At 52.5% G+C, this 13,339-nt stretch overlaps 5 protein-coding genes across 5 annotated transcripts; 3 read left to right on the top strand and 2 right to left on the bottom strand.

Annotated features, from left to right (window-relative positions):
* Positions 1–5,107: 5,107 nt before the first annotated feature.
* BJY04DRAFT_13699 (putative inositol 5-phosphatase) lies at positions 5,108–6,553 on the bottom strand. Its single transcript, XM_073708609.1, has one exon. The coding sequence runs from the start codon at positions 6,453–6,455 to the stop codon at positions 5,121–5,123; it is 1,335 nt and encodes a 444-aa protein (XP_073573902.1). The 5' UTR covers positions 6,456–6,553; the 3' UTR covers positions 5,108–5,120.
* A 98-nt stretch (positions 6,554–6,651) lies between these two features.
* On the bottom strand, positions 6,652–8,659 carry BJY04DRAFT_205979 (putative pyruvate carboxylase; the record flags this gene model as incomplete). The annotated part of the gene is made up of 2 exons (XM_073713656.1): positions 6,652–8,575; positions 8,619–8,659. 2 exons carry the CDS (start codon positions 8,657–8,659, stop codon positions 6,652–6,654), a joined length of 1,965 nt encoding a protein of 654 aa, XP_073573901.1.
* Positions 8,660–8,828: 169 nt separating this feature from the next.
* BJY04DRAFT_205978 (carboxyl transferase) lies at positions 8,829–10,609 on the top strand (the record flags this gene model as incomplete). The annotated part of the gene is made up of 3 exons (XM_073713655.1): positions 8,829–9,446; positions 9,491–10,076; positions 10,125–10,609. The coding sequence occupies 3 exons, from the start codon at positions 8,829–8,831 to the stop codon at positions 10,607–10,609; spliced, it is 1,689 nt and encodes a 562-aa protein (XP_073573900.1).
* Positions 10,610–11,020: 411 nt separating this feature from the next.
* Positions 11,021–11,924, top strand: BJY04DRAFT_215521 (uncharacterized protein; the record flags this gene model as incomplete). The annotated part of the gene is made up of 2 exons (XM_073715497.1): positions 11,021–11,114; positions 11,209–11,924. The coding sequence occupies 2 exons, from the start codon at positions 11,021–11,023 to the stop codon at positions 11,922–11,924; spliced, it is 810 nt and encodes a 269-aa protein (XP_073573899.1).
* A 732-nt stretch (positions 11,925–12,656) lies between these two features.
* BJY04DRAFT_215520 (uncharacterized protein) lies at positions 12,657–13,326 on the top strand (the record flags this gene model as incomplete). Its single annotated transcript, XM_073715496.1, has 2 exons — positions 12,657–12,832; positions 12,892–13,326. Coding segments are annotated over 2 exons (611 nt in total), but the record flags the coding sequence as incomplete, so codon positions are not given.
* Positions 13,327–13,339: the final 13 nt, after the last annotated feature.

Below are 13,339 nucleotides of genomic sequence, written 5' to 3'. Positions count from 1 at the left end.
GTGGAATCGTATAGCAGAGCGAATAGAGTCGCCCGCGGCCACCGACGGGGCCATGCTAGGAGGTCTAGCTAGGAATTAAACTATTCTGTGGCAAAAAAATAAAATAAAAAAAAATTAATGCTCTTATTATTACTCCTTTATGCATAATATAGGAGCTTTCTGATGAAATTTTATTCGGGAATATTAAATTGATCAGTATAAAATTAAAAATGCAAGGCCGCCGTCATCCGGGCAGAAAGACTGATGGGGTCAACTGTCAGGCCAGTCTCTGTGCTCCCAATGCCAACAGACTCTGGTTCTGGCGCTGCTTATAGCCATATTGGTACTCCGTAATCGTATTACTAGACTATTATTTACCAACAGAGTTTATTCCTGAGATTCAAAACATTCATCGAGCCAGCCCACTCTTCCAAGACGCGGGTTTGTGCCCTGGTCCAGATTTTCGGGACCCCCCGGACCATCAGCTCTATCCGTTTCTTACTTAAAGCCAGGAGGGCTCAACGATAAAGAATGGCGATCGGCTCCCGAGATTGATCGGAGACAACGGCGTGATCGTCTGAAAGATGACTCGCAGCCATGGGTGGGCACTTCAGGCTTGATTGCAGGGAGCTTGAGCCGTGTCGGAGAATCAGAGAGTATCATCCCATCGCTTGAAGTCTGGACAGCATTGGACGGCCATTGCGATGTTGGTCATCTTGGGAGATGGGAGTCCTGACGGCTCCAGAGTCCATAGCCACCGAAGTTTCGGATTGATGGGCCACCGTGCCGTTGGCGTCTGGATCTTGGGTTCCAGTGTTCCTTGACGGTCACACCAGGGCTCCATCCGAGGTTTCTGGAACGTTGCCTAGGCGAGACAGCCCAGCCCCATTATTGCTCCAGGGCTGGTTCTCTGGTCAGACCGATTGAACAACTCTCACCTCAGGGGCCCAGAAAATTTCGGTTGCCGGCAGACGCGGAAGACGCGACCAGTGGAATTCAAAGATTGCGTTCGCTTTGTGATGGATAGGTTGCCTTTTGTCTTGTGACATGCAAACAGCCGTCGATGTGATGTGGCCTGCATGGGCATGCTTCTTTCATCCCCTGAGTGCTGACAGCTGCCGATCATCTCACATCGATTGAGTCAGGTGATTTGATTTGTGGACGTGGTGGTTCATGTCTCGCACGCAGCGCGCTTCTCAGTCTCTCCATTTTCCTTTTCGAGTTGTTTCCATGATGAAACCATCCCTGCTCAGTGCTAGCTGGCAGCTAAAGTGGTTCCGCAGCCCGCTATCTGAATAGCGAATTTTAGAGGGCCTTCAGGAGGTAGACCGTCAAAACAGCCGCGTCGGCCGCCCGAGCAGCCTGAGATGGCCCCCCTTTACACCAGCACAAGGAGTCAAGAACAACGAAGTTGTCTCTCAGAACCAATAATCAACTGGAGGCTGTGTAATCGTAATACGGAGCGGAAGGTAGTCCGACTGTAGGTGTCGGAGAAGAGGACACGATGGACGAGTGGTGAGGAGTTTACAGAGTACAAGCCATGCTGATCGCGATCGTCCAAGCTTCAAGCGCCGGGACGCCCGTCAATGTGCATGGCAATCCCTGCTGACTGGATGTGATCCTTCCAATCACTCCAGTGACAGCAGTTGACGTTGATGTTGCGAGAGGGGCTTTGGGGCTTGCAAATGACAGAAGAGGGGAAGGGAAAATCCGGAATTCTGTTGCGGTCACTTGATGAGATCATGTGCTGGACACACCATCACACACCCACCTAGGTGCCCATGTCCATTTCCTCCCTCATCGCTACTCTGCATTGTTACTGGATTTCTTGTTTTCTCCCACCGCAGCCCAATCGTCGGCATTTCCATCAGATAACGCTGCCTGTATGGCCGTTGCGCTTCCGAGTTTCCCGATGACAAGACCGGAATAATGGATATACGTGGCTAGACCATGGCCTAGACGAGGTCGAACTAAGGTTGGTGGCCTGTCCTGGTAAGCAGCCCATCACCAGCAGTGCCTCCTCCGTCATCTTACATCCCGTTTCTCTCTGGCAGCCGGGGTGCTTCTGAGAAGAGCAGGTTTTCGCTAAACAATCGCCTAGAACCGCCATACGACCATACGTCGCTGACGTTCCAGCCGTCGACTTGTCAGAGTCCAGACTCTGTGATGTATACTGTCTGAAAACTCTCCGTCGATGACATAGAGTTTTACGCAAACCTAGCCCTTCTCCCTCGTTTCGGGATGCAGCGCGGTGCCGTCAGTGGAGACGTTGGCTGCCCTGTTAGGATCTCCTCCCCGGGGCTCAAGGCTCACGGCCACCCTGGCGCCTTGTCCCGTTCTGCAAGTAATACGAGAGCACAGCCTGTTTAATGCATCAGACAACCTAGCCGCTATGCAAAAATAGCCCTTCATGGCCCGATGGATCACTGTTTCCGATCGACCAGCAACTTTATGTCGCGCATCGAGAAGGTCACCGTTTGAGATGTGACCTGGACCTATAAGGAAGCAAATCGCGACGAGTTATGTTATTGCAGGAGGCAAGTACAGCCCTAACCAACCCACCGCTCCACTGAATCGCGATTCAAAGGTGGATATAGAACGCATATCAGATTTTGCCCTCAAACTGCTTCGGTTTGACACTTCGGGCTGCGACCCCGACCTCGCCTCATCGTGCACGATCTGGGCCTGGAACAGTCTAGAGTCGGTGATCGGCCGTGGCGGCTGGAGACCGTTTCGATAGTTGAGTCTTCTTAAGATCTGACTGAGTCACCAGTATCCGAGGAATTTCCGACACATTGATCTCGTGCGCCGATTGCTTGGCTCCCCACGGGGTGAGCAAGCACCAAGACATGTCAATGGCTGCTATTCATCTTGTCATAAACAAGAGATGTTATAGCCTGCGTGGCACGCTCCTGAAATCTCCGTCCCGCCCCTAGATTTTTAGCAGCTGGAGTCCAAAATCAACATGATGCGCGTGCCCAACATTTACCCAGGCTTACGTGCATTCCATTGCCGATCTTACCATAGCATTGTGCTTTCAAAGGATCCGTTCATTGCAGCCACGTAGGCGTCCGCAGCGGCAATGCCACAGGTGACTGGGGGCCAGAAAACATCTCGTCTGTATGAGCCCACGCCAAGGAAGGAGAGCAGTTCCTGCCAACTGCCAACTGCTCACAAGAATCCATACGTCTTGGGGAGGATGCCAGGTTACCCCTCTCGCGAAAGCAATCAGTCGCATCCGCTGAGGCATACAACCCGCCTGCATCCGATTGCCGGAATTTCCTAAACGATCTTGGAAGGCAACAGTATTTGGAAGAGAGTATCCAACCCCTAAGGCCGAGAAGTCCCCGATTCGACCAAAGTCGTGATGCCCACAAGACTCTTCCTTGTTCCTTCCGCAACGTCTCCAAATTCCTCCATAGATCCCACGATGCGACCAATCCGAATTTCAAGATAGCAAACAAAGAACCAACACCCCTCATCCGTCTTTCAGTCGAGCCGAACTTCAACCTCGCCACTCGATGAGCGGTAGAGAACAACTTTGCTACCCGGCAGATTTTCAGACTATACCCTCGGCTCAAATTCTCCGAGTTTGTTTCTTTGTTACCCCTCTACTAGCATTGCCTGTCCGCGGTTCGCTTTAGGTGCGGCTGAAGTCGCTTTATGCCGGCAGCTGTGGTCGCAAAAACGAGTGCACTAACCAATTAACATTTACTGGCTCCTTTCAACCTCTGTCCTTTTGTCTGTTCCTCTGCCCGACGTTCGGGCATGGGTGAAAAGAAGTACCCCGCAGGGCTGTTCTTTATCTCTCAGAAGTCCGATTTTTGTCCACTGCGAGTCGGTCGAGGTAGGTCAGGTCAGCTGTCCAGTATATACGGGATACTCTATTCGGTAAACGCGACATGTTTCTCGTGATTTCTTTGTTCTCCGTCCGGTTTCATGGGACTCTCCAATGGATTGGAGGCAAGCCCGAGCCCAATGCTCTGAGTGAGCTCATATCCAATCATATCATAGTTATCATCCACCCGACCCGATAACCTTACCAGGCCTCACCTATCAATTCACCGTCCAAGCAGGCTGTAGGACCAAACTGCCAGACAACTCTCCCTCGCTGCCCGGAGAGAAATGATAAATCAAACCAATCCAGCCGAAATGAGTACCAGGCATTGCGCCTCCTTGTAGCTAAGTTATATGGCTGTGACTTAGGTTCGTACCTCCACAGGCGCTGGCCGACTTACTTCGCCCATTGACCCCTTGACCCGTCACCCAGGCTACTGTGCTACAGAGCGAGTAGCGGCGCGTTGCTTATCGTACCTACTTTCCCCGTTCAGCTCCTCTCATCTATCGTTCGACTACCATACTCTTTACTTCTCCACGAACCAAGGCAGTCTATCTACTGCGTGGTAAAAATATACGAAGCCGCGGCCCTACTACGTAAATCAAGTGGGTAGGGCAGGGTGCGTACGTGGGTCGTGGGGGCTAGAACCATGTCTAAATGGCTTGCATGCGGCTCGAATCAAGTCGATCTCAACAGGTCTGGGCTCGCGCTTACGGGCGAAGAAGTGGATAGAGATCTGGTGTTTTGGCCCTTTAATTTGCTGCGGCGGGGCTACGCTTGGGGTTGCTTTTTGTGGTTAGAGAGGTCGTTAGGGACATGTAACTTTTGAGGCAAGGCTTGCGGGCTATATTGGTATATTATATCGCGAGCAGATATGAGATAATATGAGAGGGGTGTGGTGTCCAATATCGTTGTCTTGACTCGATTTCTCGGGGACAGGGTGGTTATATGTCCATGTGTAGGGGGTAGGTATATGGCTGCGAAATACGTGGTATAGCGTGTAGAGTGTAAGCAGGGTTTCTCTCTACCTAGTAGGAAGGTTGTTGTGAATTGTCCTGCAACGTCAAGTGGGAAGGAGGTGACGTTAGGGCGAGGCCGTTGTTATGCTGCGCCCCTTCGATCTCACAATTGGGTCTGGACATGATCGACTGTCAAGGGGCCGTGGTCTAGATTGGGCGTCGGGTAGGGTTGTTGCTCTCTCGTATCTCGGGTTACTGTCAAGGCAAAACTGCACTGCCTGTCACAGAGTACGCTTCGAAACCCTGGTCGTTGTGTGACTCGACCGGTGCGAGACTGACCGGAATCAAGAACTGAACAGCGATCGTACGACAAACCAGGCACCGAGGATCGCAAAAGTCGTGCCCAACGCCAACCCGTTACCCTCCCACGTCATCCCAAGGTACGCAATGCACCCGGCGATATACTCCTTCCGACGTGCTGCGGCGCGTCGGCTTTCCCAGTTGGGATCGATTGGGAAGGGGGCTATTGTGTCGGATTCGCTTGGTATTCTGCGCTGGGTGACGGGGATGGAAACTGTGAGGGCGACGGGGCGGTGGTCGGATGTTGGGGACACGGGGAGAGCACCGTAGTGGAGTACTTTGACTTTTGCCTCATCGCCTAGTCCTGGTGGTTTGTTGAGGAAGAGGATGCGGTCGCACCAGCTCGGCCAGCGGTGCGTTGACCAGATCCATTCTGGGACTCTGTCTGGTACACCCCGGTCTTTTGCTGCGGCTTGCGCTTTGGCGTGGTATTTATATGTTGGCGGGAAGGTAATTGGTGCTTCTGTTAGACCGTGGAAGCAGTTGGATTGTTCCATTTCTCGCTTGAGCTGGTCGTGTTTGAGGAGTTCAGAAAAGTGCAGCGGGTCGCCTGGCTCTGCGTCTGCTCTAGGGTATCGCAGAAAATCGTCCTTGGTGGGAAACCTGTCGGACGTACGATAGTTGAGATCGCCTCCGAGGAAGAGGTAATTCGATGGCGCAAAGATGCCAGGATACTTGCTCTTTGCAGATACAGACCCAGGGAGCAGCGCTGCAGACTCCGACTCTTCTCCATTCTCATCCCTATCAGAGGTCGCTGATGCTGTAGACTCTCCCGTACTGAAAACCAGACCCTCCACGATGCTGCGCCAGTTCTTGTTTCTTCCTTCGACAGCATCTTCCATCGGTAGAAGGTGGGCTGCGACGAGGGTTAGGTCAACACCAGCTTGCGGCTCTTTGGGTGGGTTATAAGACAGCCGTGCTCCAACAGCGCCCTTATTGCCTATCTCCTGCGGTCCAAATCCAACAGTCGCAATATCTGGAGGAGAGAAGTGGTCGGCGACGTCTGATCGCGCAAAAACCATCATGGCGGTCATACCGCTGTGCTCTGTGACGATGTTGACATATTGCGCGTTCAAGCGCTGCGTCGTAGCGATATCGACCGCTCGGGTAAATGCGGTAAAGTACGGCGTCAGGAATGAGCCGCCGAGGAATGCGTAGGGTATCGGTGCGATCTCCTGGAGACTGAGGACGATTAGTTCAGGAGGTGAGGGGGAGACGGTGAAGGGGAGGGCGTCGCAGAAGTAGTGTGCAAAGTGCTCGACATCGATTAGAGCGAGGCCGCAATTGTAGGTGAGAAAGTATAACTGTATAGCGTCCATTACGGCAGTAGTAGTAGTTGGAAAGCTCGTGGTATCTACCCAGGTAGGTAGAATGATGTGTGAGTTGGCATCGCGAGTTGACGCTGTGGTGGTGATGACGTTGTGGTCCAGTGACTGCTCGTATCTTATCGCTTATCGATAACAGAGATCTTATCTCACATGTTTCTATCTTTCTAGCTAGGTAGGATTCGATGTTCTACAGCTTCCCTCGCAATTCCTCCTCTAGCTCAACCAGAAGGATGCCTTCAGCAACGTCTTCCTCTTCCTCCTCCATCTCGTACACCCACTGTGCCCGACCTGCCCGCGGGCTTCTAACCTCCAATTCCATCTTCATCTGCTTCACAAAAGCGACCACCTGATTTTCTTCCACTACCTCTCCTGGTGAAACCAAAATCTCGACAAGCTTGCCTGACAATGGTAGCACGATATGCCGCGGATTGCGGGGATCTCCACGGCGCTGCGAAGAAACCAATGCCGATGCAGTTGTATTCGTTGTTTCTAGCTTCAGTCGATATGCTGCGGCAGACAAAGCCGTGGTGTACTCGACTTCTGCTGAAATGGATGCCGGAAAGTCATTTTGTAGAACGCGTTTGAGTTGAAGGTGGTGCTTTTGTGGCTGCGACTGCTCGCTCAAAGTCTCGAGAGTGACGGACCACGAATCACCGGGTCGGAAGAGAATGTTAGACTGGGGCAAGACCGCGGCGTTGGATGAACGACCTAGTTGTACTGCCTGAAGTGGCTGTGACATACTGTCTCCCTGCTGGATTGCCTTGTCAAGATTCCTTTCGAGCCATTGTGTATCGATGTTTCCGTCGAGAAAGTGGTCCTGGGCGATAATTCCTCGCAGCAGATTAATATTGGTCTTGACGCCTGAGATTCGAGTGTCTGCCAACACTCTTCGAGCTTTGAGGACTGTTACCTGCCAACTTAATGAGCTGGTGACAATGATCTTGGCAAGCAGATTATCAAACTGTGCGCCCACCACGACCGGACTGGCGCCGGCCATATCGACATGGCTGTCAATTCTGACTCCGTTGCCTGTTGGCACGTTGAACTCTGTCACTTTGCCCACACTCAATGAGAAGTTGACGCGTGGATCTTCTGAGCAGAGACGAAGCTGGATGGAGTATCCGCGGGCTTCTGGGCAGGTGTCAAGACCGAGCTGGCCTAAAGACTGCCCTTGAGCTATGAGGAGCTGGGCTTGCACAAGATCAACCCCGGTGATGGCCTCCGTGATAGTATGTTCGACCTGAATTCGCGGATTAATCTCTAGAAAGTAAAATTCGCCGAGCTGTTCGTGGACCAGAAACTCCACGGTCCCAAGAGATCGATACCGAATAGCCTTCATCATGCGCACCGCTGCATCGGCTACTCTGGCTATCAGCTTTTGATTCTGGGATCGAATGATCGATGGCGCAATTTCGACAACCTTCTGGAAGCGTCTCTGAACGCTGCAGTCGCGCTCCCACAGATGTTGAACCTCGTTGCCGTCACCTATGATCTGGATCTCGATGTGGTGAAATCCCTCTACTGCCGCTTTCTCGACGAATATTGTCTGTGATGGCGATTCAGCTGTAGATGCTCGGACCGCACCATCTAATTCATCGTCGCAGCGAACAAGCCGAATGCCGCGTCCACCACCGCCATCAACGGCCTTGATCATGACTGGATACCCGACTTTCTGTGCGAATGCTTTGATCCGACCTAGATCTGCTGCAGAACGTGGAGCGCCTAGTACTCCCAGGTTGAACTCCAGGGTCGGTAGCACTGGGACATCGTTCTCTATCGCCAGCTGCTTTGCTTTGAGTTTGTCCCCAGTGCGCTCTAAAATTTCCCAGCCAGGCCCTATAACCATGACTCCAACATCTTGCATCTGCCTAGAGAAATCGGCACTTTCACTGAGGAAGCCATAACCGGGATGGATGGCGTCAATGCCATGCTGCTTGACTAAGCTAATGAGAAGATCGATGTCCAGGTAACCATCCGGGCTTATTTGCAGAGCGTGGTCTGGTCGCCCAATGTCACAATGCGAACGGTCGTCATCCGTATATAGCGCGAATGTTTCGATTGATGGACAGGACTCTCTTGTAGCTTGGAGAATCCGAACGGCAATTTCACCTCTACCTTGTTAGTGACGCAACCAATGATGGGTTTAGATCATACCTATTCGCAATCAGAAGTCGCTGGATTTGACGCGCAGACATGTTTGCGGTTGGTATGCGGTCGATGTTCAGTATGGCTGTCGAGTTCTTGAAGTTCGTGTCCATCTTCACCTCGGTCCTCGGCCGGTTTCTACCCCTCATGAGGGGAGCTGCACGACTACAACATCTACCACTTTGAACAAGTTCCAATCAACACTGTCTAAACTTCAATATGGCAGATGAGAATGATGCCAAATCATCGTCCGCATCAAAACGACTCCGCCAAGTCTCATCACATTTAAACCTCCCCGCAGACTACTCTGACGTCCGCGACCAAATCCGCACCCTCCGCAATATTGCAGCAACCCCAGACCCATCACGCCGCGGCTACGTGCGCCAGAAACAAGCAGGAAAGTTATGGGTCCGCGAGCGTCTTGACCAACTCCTCGACGAAAATAGTTTCGAAGAAATTGGCTCGTTATCCGGAACAGTAGAATGGAAGAAGACAGGCCCGATGCGCGAGACGCCCGTCACGTTCATCCCGAGCAATAACGTTCAAGGTTTTGGAAAGGTACGTGGGAGGAAGGTTTTACTAACTGCTGATGATTTCTCAATCCGCAGTGGGCATGCGGATGGAGCGTCGGCGGGGAAGACAAACTATCTAGAGAAACTGGCGCTTGCACTGAAGATTCCTGTGGTCAAGCTCGTGGATGGGAGTTCTGGGGGTGGGAGTGTCACGACTATCAGGAAAGAGGGGTGGAGTTATCTCCCGTATGTGCCCATGTTTCATCAGGTTATCCGGCAGTTGAATGATGGGATTCCGAATCTGGGTGCGATCCTTGGGCCTGCGGTATGGGCACCTACTCTAAACTTGGCGTTGACTAACGCAAGCAGATTGGTCTTGGGGCAGCACGGGTTACTGCATGTCACTTCTCTGTCATGGCAGCCGATGTAGGCGCCCTCTTCAACGCCGGCCCAGAGGTCGTTAAAGGTGCCACCTTCGAAGAAGGACTTAGCTTTCAAGACTTAGGTGGCCCCATGATCCACTGCACAAACGGCACAATCGACAACATGGCCGCCAACGAAGCCGAATGCTTCGAACAGCTCCGCACCGTTCTCAGCTACCTCCCAAACTGCGGCCGATATAACCCTCCCCCAATAATCCCCTGCGACGATCCCGAGAATCGAGAAGACGAGTCTCTCCGACGGATCATTCCCCGCAAGCAAACACGCATGTACAACCCGTGGACCATCATCAACACCGTCGTCGACCGAAACTCCTTCTTCGAAATCGGCGCTCTCTGGGGCCGAACGGCCATCTCCGGTCTGGCGCGACTAGGCGGCCGGCCAGTCGGGATCATCTCGCTAAACTGTGAAGTCAACAGCGGCGCCCTCGATGCAGCAGGCAGCCAAAAGCTCGCTCGCCTGCTGAAGCTGTGCGATGTGATGAACCTCCCAATCCTGCAATTCGTTGACGTCCGTAAGTTTACCTCAACTCTTTGTCAACAGTTACTAAAGAAACAACCAGCCGGCTACGCAATCGGCACCACGGCGGAAAAAACCGCCACCATGCGCTTCGGCATCGAGCTCGCAAAGGCTTACTTCAGCACCACAACACCCATCTTCTCTGTGATCACGCGGCGCGCGTTCGGCGTCGCCGGCGGCGTCATGCTCGGCGCCCGAGACCCGCACATGCAGATCGCGTGGCCGTCAGGGCAATGGGGCTCTCTCCCACTCGAAGGCGGCATTGAAGTCGGTCACCGCCACGAACTAAGAGAGGCGGAGAGGGAGAAGGTCGGCGGGAAAGAGGAGAGGTATAAGGAGTTGGAGGAGGAGTACCGCCGACTGATGAATCCGGTTCGGACGGCGAATGCGTTTGGCGTGGAGGAGATTGTTGATCCGAGTAAGACGAGGGGGGTGGTTTGTAGTTGGGCGAGGCACGTTTATGAAGTGTTGATACCGATCAGGTTGGCGGATCGCGCGGCGGGGAGGATCTGTCCGGTTTTTAGCTGATATACCGAGTTACGGTCTATACGGAGTATTTCAGGGACTTTGTCAACCCAACGCTGGATACAGCTAGAGTAGGTACATGTTGAGAAGCTCGCGGCGACCAAGCCGTGCCAACCTCAGTCTATCCAAATAACGCATCTCCGAACCAGTCAGAATATGCGAGATAACTCCTCATCTTAATAGATTAAAGAGTGGAGTCGGCAATTCAGCCCTAAATGAATCCCACTCAATTTACCCGGATCCCCGGAGATGAAACCCCCCTTGGCATGCCATTCTTAAGTATCGCAAGACCCCAACCCTGATTCCAATGTCCACTGTCTGTCATATCGTCAAAGGTCGCTTAAAGAAGCTATTCTTATTACCCCCGTTGATTGAATACTTAGGGATAGCCTTCCGACCACAATAACCACCACCATGTCACAATCCTTCACCCTTATCAACGGCCAACTCCACACCCCGGGCCTCGCAATCATCAATGCCCCGCAGCCCTACACACCGTTAGGGGGAGGTACGTGAATACTATATTTCCCACAGATCTTGGAATCAACCGTCCGCATAACCACTTACTAATATCCTCTTTTCTCTCTCTTGTTGGGAAACAGACACATTGCACATCTCCATCGACGTCTCCGGGAACGGGCAATTGTCGCTATCGCCAGACAACGACGCCCCAACGAGATTCCATGACCTCAGGATCTTTCTGACGAGTGATGCGCTAGAAATGAATTTAACGGTTTCGAATGGGACGATTCCCGATTCTTCTTCAGATGATGATGAGGACGATGATAATAATGACGAGGGATACCCATATGTCGGCCCAATCCTCGACCTTGAACCGTCCTCGACGGTGAAACATGTAAACTGGCTGTGGCCGGGGTGTTTTGTTGGTGAGGGCTCGGGGTCTTCCTCCTCTTCTTCCTCTTCTAATGATAATGAAGATGGTGGTGATGGGGATGGAAACTGGAGAGGAAGCTGGAACATCTCCATCCACCAGTCCTTCCGGCTAAATGACACGGAGTACTATACTGTCTTTGATCTGCCGATTAATGTGACGAATGGGATTGAGGAGAGAGAGGGGAGGGGGAGGGTTGAGTGTGGTGTTTTGGAGAATGGGTTTGATCGGGCGGTGGTGGCGGGAAGTAATGGGTCGGTGGGGACGCCGTGGGCTGAGGGGGGAAGTTCTGATGGTGGCAGTGGGAGTGATGATGGGGATGAGGGTGAGGGTGAGGGTGGAGAGAATGGGGGAGTGGGATTGAGAGCTGGAGGGGGGTTAGGGTTGTGGCTGGTTTTGGGGTTGGTTGTTGGGATGGTGCTTTAGTTTGTTATGGATACCCCAGCTTTTTGTTAACTATGAGTTACCTCTTTCGCGATCAGGAGGTTGCAATGCAGAGTAGTTGTGCTTTCAGACGTCCTGTAGCAAGCCCGGTTATAAGAGAGGAGGATAGAAATATATAATCTGGACGTTGACATGATCCTGGCTTTGGTATGGAAGAGAACAGGAAAGCTAGTGAGTCGAGCGGGGTGTCCGGTCTAGTAGTGATCTTGTAAGGGTCTGCAGGACCTAATAGGAATAGGACAAAGATTGATTGATTATGTGATGATACTGCATACATTTAGTCTCTCGAAGATTCAGCGTGGCTGCCAGGTCGGTGCGCCCCTACATACACAAAGATATCAATATTAGCCCTAATTATGTATACCCTTGATTTAGCCATTATTGATGAGTTGGTTATTATATGGTAGCTATGAATGTGACGAAAACCAAACCATCCACACCAGCTTCACTGAGTCCGTAGTACCGTAAAGTATCCCCTGTCGCTCAAGAAATGAGTTTACATGAAACAGGGACCAGCTGAGCTGCCCAGAATCCGCCCCTAAACGATACAGTTTGGCAGCTGCAATACGGCAGTCCTGATTGGCCAATGCGTGAATTGTCAGTGGCGGAGTCTCCAAGTCGCGTGTTGCGTATGGGGGGCCGAACGCTTATTTAAGTTCCTCTCTTCAGCTGAATTGCGACAACCTTTGCATTTCTTTTCTCTCAATCCGCGCCATGATATCTTCCTACCAGGTCCTCGCCCTCGGCGCAATCGCAGCCCTCGGCTACCTCATCAGTCGCCGCGATGGGCGCGATCCCCGCGAACCGCCTGTTGTGGGGACCTCCATCCCAGTCTTCGGCCACCTGCTCGGCCTGTTGAAGCATGGCGCTGCATACTTTAGCATCCTGGCGTATGCCCTTGTTCTCTTATCCCAAGTAAATTCCGCTTTAGAATACTGATAACAACCAGTAAACAACACCCATCCCTCCCAGTCCTCTGCATCGACCTCTTCCTCACGAAAGTCTACCTCGTCAACTCCCCCACCATGCTGCAGGCCGTCCAGCGCAACAAGGGGACCCTCTCATTCGACCCCTTCATCACCTTCACAGCCGAGCGCGCCGCCGGCATTAAAGGCCGCGGTCTGGAACTCCTCCGCGAGAAGAAAGCCGGCGGCGGCGGCGTGAACCAGGCCATCAACCACGCGATGCACCCAACCCTGACGGGGAAGCCGCTCGATCGGATGAACGAGCGCATGGTGAAGTTTCTTACGCCGTTGATTGACGAGCTCGCGAAACTCGACAGGGTCGATCTGTATGCCTGGTGCACGCATGCAATCACTCTTGCTAGCACGGAGGCTTCCTACGGCCCGTTGAACCCGTATAGGGACAGGAAGATTGAGGATGCGTTTTGGTAGCTC

The sequence above is a fragment of the Aspergillus karnatakaensis genome (genome assembly GCF_047715665.1).
Source record: "Aspergillus karnatakaensis strain CBS 102800 unplaced genomic scaffold BJY04scaffold_11, whole genome shotgun sequence".
Taxonomy (NCBI): Eukaryota; Fungi; Ascomycota; class Eurotiomycetes; order Eurotiales; family Aspergillaceae; genus Aspergillus; species Aspergillus karnatakaensis.
Note: the sequence above shows the minus strand (reverse complement) of the source record. Positions and strands in the feature narration are given on the sequence as shown.